This window comes from Saccostrea cucullata, unplaced genomic scaffold (genome assembly GCF_032062105.1).
Source record: "Saccostrea cucullata isolate Sc308-1 unplaced genomic scaffold, CSIRO_AGI_Scuc_v1 ctg2866, whole genome shotgun sequence".
In the NCBI taxonomy this organism is placed as follows: Eukaryota; Metazoa; Mollusca; class Bivalvia; order Ostreida; family Ostreidae; genus Saccostrea; species Saccostrea cuccullata.
The window spans coordinates 129,794-140,827 of record NW_026919044.1 but is presented as its reverse complement, the minus strand read 5'-3'; the positions used below and the strand labels follow the sequence as shown (position 1 = coordinate 140,827).

The 11,034-nt window shown below is 30.9% G+C and overlaps 2 protein-coding genes across 2 annotated transcripts in view; one reads left to right on the top strand and one right to left on the bottom strand.

Annotated features, from left to right (window-relative positions):
- Window positions 1-406: 406 nt before the first annotated feature.
- Window positions 407-2,703, bottom strand: LOC134278340 (serine protease inhibitor Cvsi-2-like). The gene is made up of 3 exons (XM_062760653.1): window positions 2,608-2,703; window positions 1,437-1,550; window positions 407-586 (listed from the first exon to the last, which is right to left on the bottom strand). Exons 1-3 carry the CDS (start codon window positions 2,696-2,698, stop codon window positions 474-476), a joined length of 318 nt encoding a protein of 105 aa, XP_062616637.1. The 5' UTR covers window positions 2,699-2,703; the 3' UTR covers window positions 407-473.
- Window positions 2,704-6,227: 3,524 nt separating this feature from the next.
- LOC134278405 (sodium-dependent multivitamin transporter-like) overlaps window positions 6,228-11,034 on the top strand; it is a 46,802-nt gene continuing 41,995 nt past the window's right edge. Inside the window, exon 1 of the mRNA XM_062760719.1 lies at window positions 6,228-6,349. The gene's annotated coding sequence lies outside the window, so the exon portion shown is untranslated. The remainder of the gene's footprint in view (window positions 6,350-11,034) is intronic.

Below are 11,034 nucleotides of genomic sequence, written 5' to 3'. Positions count from 1 at the left end.
TGGAAGACCTAGTCTCCAAAAACTACATAGGTATTGTCAATCAGAAGCTCAAGCATCTTTTTTGAGTAGTTTTTTTTTATTTTTGTTTAGTGAACCCAATTATTGAAAACAGTTCATAAAACCTCTAAATTTCATTACAAAATACATTTTTTTATGCTCACTCCTCCATGGCAAAGGGTCCCACCTCTGATGTGTTGGAGGTCCGTTTGTGCTCTGCTCCTCTTTTGTACTTTTTTTTACTTTTGAGCTTCAATACTGTTAGTTATCTCCATATATTATATAAATGAAGGAAAAAGTACACATAAAACACTACAAGGTCTTCCACGAAGAAAAAAAAGATCTGACATGTTACTAGATGAGACCTAAAAACAAATTTATCTTTACTAGTCATAACTATAAAGTAACATTATTAAAACCCGGTAAATTTTATTTCAAAAATACATTCTTATAAAATAACTAACTACTGGTGTTGTTTATCTTCCGCCAGGAATCAAGTTATCAAATGGGCAATGGCACTCCCCATCTACGCAGTGTTGGTCACCGAAGGCCAGACAATGTTCTGTACAGTCAGAGGCTGATGTGCATGCTGGAATTAAAAAAAAAAAAGAAATGTTTTAATAATGTATCCACAATCACAGCAAAAATATAGTCATAAGTACGCAGTATTAGTATATATCTATATATATCTATTTGAATTGATTGTAAGCTTTAGATTATGCAAGCAAGATATCCCTCCAGTTCTTTTTAACTTTTAACAATACTTGTACATCATTATATTATATGTAGAGCGAAAAAAGGAGGGAAACTATTGTTACGTACATTGTTGAAGAGGCAGTGCAAGATCTAAGGTAGTTTTATACCAAATGGCATTAAAATGGGTTTCAAAATGAGAAGGAGAAAGGAGAGATATAATATAAAAGGATGACTTGATTTGTGTCTTGGAGACTACTTTTATTTCGTGCCTAGGCTAAGGGTTCTAGGACCAAAGCCTGGATTTTTTTTTATAAGGGAGAAATGATAGATATCTGTGACTTATCTAAACAGGGAGTTAGCTGACCTTGTACTCTAGCTGGTGTCAAAAGTTTTCAAGTTCTTAAGACATTTTTTACTGGAAAACTAAACACAACACTTAATGAAATCCTTTCACTGTATAAATAATATTTCTTTTCAATATTAGGGTTTTTAGGTTAAACCAAAATACAGATTAAACTTTTCACATAAATGCATTCAGTAGAGAATTTTTAAGATTTATTTGAAATAATCAGGTCTGTTCTATAGACATTTATAAATATTTTTGAATGTCATAAAACAAAAATACAAATACTGTTGTAATATTGGACTCCAACTGCGTTCTATTTTTTCTCTCTAAATCTGTTTATCTGGAATATGCTTACTATATGCTTGACAAATGAGTCGTAACCTTTAAAAAGCCTCACCTTTGAATGTATTGTGTGTACATCTACACTGGCCTAAAACACAGTGAGGAGCACCGTCTGTGCAGGTGGTCCCACTACATTCATGGTGGAAAAATGTACACCTCTCAGATGCAACTGTGTTATACAAAAACTATATACAATGTTCATTTAGTAATAAAAAAAAAATTGGGAAAAAATGAAAATTATATGACGAGGATTCATTCCAAAAGTATCTTAGTAACTGCCATTGAAACTTTCAAATGCTAATGTTTTAATTAAACATATACCTCCTTATATACCTCTGCGTAATTTCACATTGCGCTTTAAATTTTATTTACTTTTATATTATAAAATACCTTGTATTTAAATGTGCATGAATAAGCTATAGATGAAATACAAGTATAAACAAAAGGCTAGGCTTTTTATTGAGGTGCGGAAAGTAAGTAACCGTTACGTCCTAGAGCTTGGTTCCTGATTACTGTAAACCAACTTGTTTTCACGTGCCGAAATTATCAGAGAGTTGTCCGACCTAATTTAATTATAGGTATTTACAGAATTCATGTATCTTATGAGCCTCTGACTTTTGAACTGACTTTACTCCACCCTTAACGAACTTTTAAAACTACTAAGGGAAATAGTTAAGCCTATAAAGATACTAAAGTTGCATGAAATACCAATTTGAATAAAGGCAAAAGATTGACCGGTTTAAAGCGGAAGAAAGTGCATGGAGGATCGGTGTTTGATATCATTTCCAGTTTGATTCTAATTTAAATTAGGCTAGATCTACGTGACAATGTATTCACAGCGAAGTGAATAAGCGAATACAATAAGTTAAAGTTAACAATTCATGAAAGATTCCATATATTTGCGTCGGAGAAATTGAAAAAGGAACCAAAGAAGAAACGCCTTTAGAATGATATGTTGTTGTATTCTTGTCGTGTGGAAATAGATTAAAACAAAAGATTTATTTATTTCAACATATGTGAACATCTTTGCATAAATTTGAATGAAATAAAAAAGGTTAAAAACACAAATTATAGAGATATTAGTCAAGAAAGTTATATTTTAGAGTAGATTTATACAACATAGGTTTTCAATTGTACATTGCCCGCCTTGCTTTTTTTCTATCTTTTCTTTTTACAAGACAAATGATAATTATCAAATAATTCAAATTATATAATATGAGACTCACCAGCTACAATAAGAAGAGTTATACACAAGATCGTGGCCTTCATATTGCTTAAGTTTACTAAGATATAAAGATAAGAGTGCGCATATTTCATTATATATACCTACTGATATGTACAGTACCTCAACGCATGCGCTTTTTTATTTATGTACGTCATCATAAGTAATATAGAACTTCGTGATTAGTTCATATCTTAATCAATCCTCTATGGCACCTGATCCCATCTCTGATGTTTTGGAGGTCCGTATTTTGTAATGTTTAATTGCCTTTTGAGCTCAAATACTGTTCGTTATCAACAATGCAGCTTTCAAAAAGTTTTCGTCATAGTCATTTTTTTTAATGAAAATGTTATCTTTCTGTTACTTGTTATGCTTTTTTAAAAAGATTTTTATTTGGTTACTTGTTTATAATTAAAATTGTTCAAATGCATGAGAAATTCCTCTGTTTGTTGAAATAATCTTCGATAAACAATAAAAACACAACTGATATTTACGAACAGAATGTTGCTGTCAATTAAATTTAGTACTGTCATTATGCCACAATTTTCTTTCCGATAAAACAATGATTGTATTGCTAGTAAAATGGGTCAAAGTAAATCAATCTACAGTACTACTATCCAAGGTTATCTGGGGTCATTGGACGGTTTCCGCGTGTCTGTTTATTATCGTGTTAATACAATGATTTATGTCATGAAGACATTTATTTCAGTTTTTATTTACTGTAATCCGTATCTCTATGTTTAGGATTTTGAAAAAAAATATTTTTTGGATATTTATTCTTAAGTATTTCATATACACAGAAAGAAAAAGATACGACAATCCAGGATATTCCTTTTTGCAAATTTCAGTAAATAAAATGTTAAAGAAGGCAAGAGGCAATAATTTTTGATTTAATTTCTCATTTAACATCACAAATACTCAGAGCTTAAATACATGTACATATAAGATAAAAAAAAAATATCGCTGTCATATACATGAAATTCAAATCTGTACTTTAATTGAAAGCTGTACTTTATATAGGATTTTCGATAGTGAATTACAGAAAAAAATACGAGTAATAGCGGATCTTCTTCTACATTGTGAATAGATAGGGCAGTTTTATTGGATGTACTGCCTAGTACCTTTATTATTTGAATTTAAGAAACTGGAAAAATATTCAAGTGACATTAAAGAGCAAGAGCCATCTTATGCATAAAATGGCCCTGTACTTATATCAATTAATTAACTATCACCCTATTTCCCATTTCATATATCAAAATAAAGCAGACGCTTTGTGCTTTCATTTTCTATTAAAAAAATCGTTTTGAGAATCCAGATATTGGAAAACAGGTTTGAGAAATTGCAATCTTCTTGAAATTTGCAGAAAACATGCCTATTTGACTACCTTCGGCGAAGAATTAAAATATGAGCACAGCCCACGATCCAAAAAATAAAACGTTTTTTTTTATCTTCAGAAACAGAGCTTTCATTATGTATTTGCATATTTTGGATCAGAGGTTGTGCACTATATGAAATATTGAAAAAATGCTTCAATTTTAGGTCATTTTAAAAGGAATTTACAGGATATGAGGAAAATGACGCATTTTATGACGTCATAATGCATTGACTAGATAAGAAATTACGTCATAATTAATAGATACGTGGTCACCAACACTTCAAGTGATAAATACTGCATTTGCAACCTAAACTGAGCGGTTTTGATTTTTCAGAAATTCTCAGGGCCAAATAAGGCCTAAAGTGGCTCTTGCTCTTTGCATCTCTAATTGTTTGTTTGTTTGGTTGTTTTTATATGTTATGTTGAAATGGAATATGCTGATACCGCCAAACTTGCAAATCAATATAAAGTGCATTATATTAATTCGTTAAAAATTTGTAAACTTGAATAATAAACATTTACATCTAATTTCATACATGTCTTTATGAGAATGGATTATGATGCATACAAACCCAACAGCAACCAAAGGAAACTTTTTTACCCACGAATGACGTAAACGATAGTAAAATCAAACAAAAAGCAATTGATCCACATATGTAGTTCAATGTGTTATAAGCAGCCATACTAACTTTCTGAAAACTGTCTAAAACTAAACAATTTTAAAAGTACACTTAAATCTTGAATGAAATTCTTTGTCGTATTGTTCGTAGTGACATATGCTTTTGTCCATACAATTACAAACAGATACATTAAGTATTTGGTGTACGATAGTACAGTACATAATTATTCAATTAATTTTCTAAGTAATTCAAGTCCTTAACAATAACTTATGTGTACATGCATCTGTTATGAAATATGTATGCATCCATAAATATACTATAATGAAGAATTTTGAGTGCATGTAATTCACCATTTTTCTAAAAGCAGGTTTTAAATCATTCTGAAGAAAAGTCCATATATCAAGATCAAAGATGTTAATAAAAAGAATCCAAACTACCAGACTTGGCCATTGATTAATATAGCAAATTGTTCCTTAATATTTTTTTTTTTAATTCAGATTTTAAGATTGTTCATACTGTACCTTTCAAATTCAGGAAAATTAACTTAAAATGGCGACCCGAGGCTCTTTAAAATTTATGAAAAACATTTGAAAATCTTAGTGAAGCCTTAATTTCGACAAAAATCTGCCCCTTAATGTCCTTTTTGATGGACAAAGTACAATGTACCTTCTATAGTAATATTAAGACATGGTTTACAAAATATGATGTGATAAATGAATACTCACCTGCGCTGGAGTTTTTATATAATTTCAACTTAGATAAACGTAGGATACTTAGCAGAATACTGTGTGCACTGAACAAGGAAGTCAGGTTCTGAATACTCTGGAAATATTCCATGTGAATATTTTAAAAGACGTTCATTGATTGTGGATGACAGCCTGTGTTTCAGGACTTCATATTCCTTATTCATATTTAAGTTACATGGAGAACAGATTTTCTAAAATATCGTACATATTTCTTTATACAATTGATCAATTTTTCTGTCAACTTTGAATAAAATGTAACGCTGTTTTATTGACTTAGTTCTAAGAAAATGCTTTTTCTTTGACCCAAGATCCAAACAGGTTGACAGTGGCCGTTAGAACGATGACGAACTGTTTGCATAGAGGTTCGACAAACGCATTTTGTCCGATCACACAGCTAAATAATATATTGTTAAATGTATTGTCACCTTTATACTCTTTTTTATTTTGATACACGTTGCACTGGCTTCCATGTTTGCGATAATTTTTATGGTATTACTGATCCTGCCGTCGATTCGATGTAGCCAAAACGTCATAGAGTCGAATATTTCATTGACAAGTTTAATGTTTAACTCAACAGTCCATCATTGTATTAGTTCTTGTTCAGAAAAAGAAATTAAAATGTCAGACATTTTAAGTAAAAAATTCGTATTGGAAACAGTTCTAATGTATAACGATCATTTTTGAAAAAGTATTTTCTTTTTTTGTAAACCTTTAAATTTATTTGGAGATTCGATATAAATTATACATCTACTCGATGAACTTACATGTATATGTTTTCAAGCCCGGTTATTAACACTGTGAAATCAGTATAATGAATAACTCTTTTGTTTCAACCCTTTACATCAATATAGGGGAAAAGAGATACGTTGTGTTTTGCATTCAGCTTATGTTTGCCGGAATTTACGTCAACGGCTATAAAGGATAAACAATATAAATTATAGGGATAAAATGTTTGCTTACTTTCAGTATTGGTTTGATGATAATAACGTTTATCTACAAAAGACGGTAAGCTTAAAATTTAATAAGATATTCATTATCCTAATAAGAGTTGGATAAGAATTATGCAAAAGATGTACTTATATAATTACATTTACTTAGATTTAGTAACCAAATCGCCTATAAGCAAAGTTTACGTATACAACAGACAGCTTTCACGAATTTACTTTGCCTGTTCCTCCGTTAATGTTGCTTTTTCATTCCCGTAAATTTTGTACTGTCTTTTCTTTTTGGGGTTAGAATCCATATCAAGTGCAAGTAATGTTTGAAGTTATTTCATTTCAAATTGTTTTTCTGACGGCTCTTTTTTAATCATATGTGAAAAATCAGATATTTTTTAGACTTAACTTGTCATGTTTATATCCGTACTTTGTTTTAATTAAATGTGAAAAATTGTGGCAAAATTTTTCTATATGGTTACATGTACGTGTAAAATAAGATTGGGGTTATATTTGGCAAACGGTATGTTAAAATGGATATAATAAAAAAAAAAAAAAGATGTCATAAAACACATTTTTTCGTTTTCATTTACTCAGAACTTAGACTATAATATATTTATTTAAGGAATGAAGCTTATTTCCACTTCACCCCAAGTTATGTTATATCGAATAACATAAGGTGAAATAATCTTCATTCCTTCGAATTTAATTTCAATGTAGACAATTAGACCATTTTTCTATTTTTTCCTTCGAAAAAAGCTTCAAATATCGAGTAAGTTAACGTCAAGCGGAGTAATACGTTTTTGACGTAACTCATTGTGACGTAAGCAAGTTATTTTATACAAAATGGATAAAACCGTTTAACCAATCAAATTACGTGTTACAATAAAATTAAATCATTTAAATGTGAAAAAATCGTGGCGGATTTTTTCCATATGGTTACGTATAAAATAAGATTGGGGTTATATTTGGCAGACTGTATGGTAAAATGGATATGATATTAAAAAAATGTCATAAAACACATAATTTTATTTTCGTTTTCATTTATCCAGAGCTTGGACTATAATATAATTATGATAAATGTCATATACACTTTCAAGCACAAGGCATATATTTCAAAAGCAAACTACCAACGTTCCTCAGTTATATAGTAAATCCTCAAACATTTTTCCTTAGAATTTCATGCCAGCACAGCATACATGTTGCGCTACCGTTAAATGTTTCATACTCCTTTCCCCTCACTGTCCGCTAAATGTTTAATTATTACCTTCGAAACATTTTTATAAGTCAAAAATCAAGAGAACAAATGTTAATTTGTGTTTGTTTGTATGTTATTAGACTTCCCTCTCGAGAATTATTCACTCATATGAAAACCCCAGCACTTCACTGTGCACTTGCCAGTGAAGAGCTGTAAATTTTGTCCATTCGGCACTTACGGCGATTGAGCAGGGAGGGATCTTTTTTGTGCCAGCGCATACTGCGACACGGGACCTCGGTTAACACGGTGTCATACGAAGCACCGGTATCAATGTCCCACTGTGGGATTCGAATCGGCGACGAATTAGGTACAACTTCTTACTTCGCGACCCTTGAGCAGACGCTTAAACCATTCTGCCACGGAAGAGAAGAATTGACAAAACAACCATAAGATAACAAATGCATCAGAAAGCAACCCTTTGTTCATGATCCAACAAAAAAATCTAACGGAGGAAAAACTTATTTAAGGAAAGTTTTCAAGTACTTGTGCAATGTGAGTTTCCTAGAATCAATATGAGACACCATTATAAGATAAACAAAAAATAATAACTTACTGGGAAATGTGAAAACGTTTAGAGTGCAGTTTGTAATCTGTCTAAAACAAGTTAAAATTTCTCCATTCAGGATAGTACCAAAAAGACAAACAGCATATTTCATACCTTTTTTTCAATATCATATTATCATCATTTCGTTTTCAACAAAGCAAGTAAGCTTAGTCGCGTATGTAGTTCAGATGATTGCATAACCTAGAAGTGAGCATGAAATTGTATTGACACATATGAAAAAGACAGTCTGTCGAGGTGTCCATTATGTCAAATATTTGCAGACAACATGTTTTATGTTCCTTCTTTTAGGTTTAATAAGTGGCGAAGTGGTTAGAGCGTCTGCTCTAAAGTCGCGAAATAAGGAGTCGATCTTACGCCACGGGTTCAAATCCCACTGTGGGACGTGGAGACTGAATGAAATCGAATAAACCGAGGTGCAGTGTCGCAGTGCTGGCACGTGAAAATTCCCCCTGCTCAATTGCCCTCAGCACCGAGTATAGCTCTCAACCAGCAAGTGCTGGCGTTTAAATATGAATGAAAAATTCTCTCAAGGGAGACGATAAAAAATAAAATAATCATACTTTCAGTTAAGTTTGACAACAAATGGAGTGTACTGAAATGGCTATTGGAATTATTATATTCTGTTTCTTGCAAGAATGTTTTGGACTTTCTGTAGATATGGAAAAAGAGTTTAATTCAAAGCTGACACGATAGAAAATGATGACTTTTTTCATAAAAAATACCTATAGAAGGTTTAATGTTGGTGTGCAAAAGAGTAGTTTGATGGTGCTAAATAATATTCAGGAAAAAAATATTTCAAAAGACATAATTAAATATAAAGGATATCCGATCCTCAACCAGGAAGAATAACTCTTTCATTTATTATTAAATCCAAAAGGTCTAGAATAAAGTTTGGAATTGAAATCTTTTAATGCAACAATTTTCATTTTATGTCTTTCAATGTGGTTCAAGGTTATTTGAAGTTTTTTAGACATGATATTTTAAAAGTTTATATTTGTACCTCATAGAAGTAAGCAAAACTTGCATATTTAAAAAAATCGAAGTTCTTCTAATCTAGTCTTAGTTACCAATGTTTATTTGAATGATTTGATATAAGAAGTGTTTTATGGGTGTTTTCTATGATAAGAAACACTTCATACTCTAGGTGTTATAAAATGATGGATATAAATAGGAGAAACTAAAGTGCAACATAAGCATAAACATCACGCAATTTGCAGAAGGCGCATTTGGCCGTTAAGGAGTCAAAGTCTGAATACCTATGGTTTTTATTCCCTAAATATATTTGTTGATCAATTTTCAGTTAGAAAATATTCATTCGGTAGTTTTATTAACATTTCCTGGAAATTTATTTTAGATTTACTAATTTTCCCTATATAATATGATAAACTTTAAAGATGAAGATTTAAGAATGTTCTTGGGTATATACACATTTCTGTGATAGTTTAGAGACTTCTTCGTGAGAATTTTTAGTTTCTCAGTGTCTGATTTTCAGAACCTGGGGATCGGACTACCTTATCAATGTACTCTTATAAAGAAATAAAATTTTCTTTGTTGAAGTGTAACATAAAAATGGCAAATATTTATACATGTACTTGTAATTTTAGGTGCACGCGTACGATAATGTTATGTTTTGACACATCTAATTATAGAGGTATTTCCTGTATTTATGAACGTACATCTACATTTGACAATAACTGCGCCTTTTTCAAGATGCAAAATTGATTGCCTGAACACATAAAATATAAAATATCTCCTTTGTTTAACTCCTCGTGTTATAAATAAAATTTAAAATAGATCGTGCGATGCTTTATTTTTCCTTTCATATCCCCATTCCTAAACTAAAGATCATATCTGGATGAAACATTTGCAGTGTATTATTTGCCAGTAGGTTGTTTAACAGCTTCATTTGTATATTTACTTATTTCATATTCATTTCTATATTTGCCTATTTCATGTGGATTTTCATTTACATGTATTTGCCATTTGGGTTGCCAAAATCGCCCAATGTATTTGCCTATTTCATGTGGATTTTCATTAACATGTATTTGCCATTTGCCATTTGGGTTGCCAAAATCGCCCAATGTATTTGGGTCGGTATCCTTGGTTACGATTGTAACCAGTAACTAACTGTAATTGCTTATAACTGAAAATTGTAATGCTGCCATGGCCATTATCCGCCATTAAACTTTAAGAAATCTATATATGTGTGGTTTTCTCTAATATATATACTTGTAATTCTAGGTGCACGCGTACGATAATGTTATGTTTTGACACATCTAATAGAGGTATTTCCTGTATTTATGAACGTACATCTACATTTGACAATAACTGCGCCTTTTTCAAGATGCAAAATGATTGCCCACACATAAAATATAAAATACCTCCTTTGTTTAACTCCTCGTGTTATAAATAAAATTCAAAATAGATTGTGCGATGCTTTATTTTTCCTTTCATATCCCCATTCCTAAACTACAGATCATTTCTGTGTTAAATTTTGCTTATTCCATCCGAGGTTAAAGCAACCATAATTATTTACTCGCGTATACATTTTGGCTATTCTCTCCCCTTTTCTTAATTCTTTATTATGCTTTAAAACTTGACCTCAAAGAATTAATGAATGCATATGTCTTGGGAAATAAGTTTGATTTTGTTTTTGAATTGATGTTGAATTGAACTCTTAAAATTCTTTAAAAAGAAGGATATACTTGTACACAGGATTGCCTCTCTTTTCATGATATAGCTCTGTCTGTAAATTTCTATAATTGTACTTTCTACAAAATGTACCAATTATAGGAAAAAAATATATATTTGCTGTTATAAATCGTGTCTAGATGATTTCATTTTTTTCTATAAAGCAAAGTAAACTAATTTCTTGTTTAGTTTTAGTTTTAGTTCGAAATTACAGTGTTTTGTTTTTATTTTTTTAGAATAT

What these genes read in the sequence shown, in the direction of transcription:
- LOC134278340 (XM_062760653.1), bottom strand. Translation starts at nt 2,698, where the DNA reads ATGAAATATGCGCACTCTTATCTTTATATCTTAGTAAACTTAAGCAAT. An exon ending in AACTCTTCTTATTGTAGCTG is followed by an intron (nt 1,551 to 2,607) that starts GTGAGTCTCATA and finishes TGTATAACACAG; the next exon opens with TTGCATCTGAGAGGTGTACA. An exon ending in TACACACAATACATTCAAAG is followed by an intron (nt 587 to 1,436) that starts GTGAGGCTTTTT and finishes TTTTAATTCCAG; the next exon opens with CATGCACATCAGCCTCTGAC.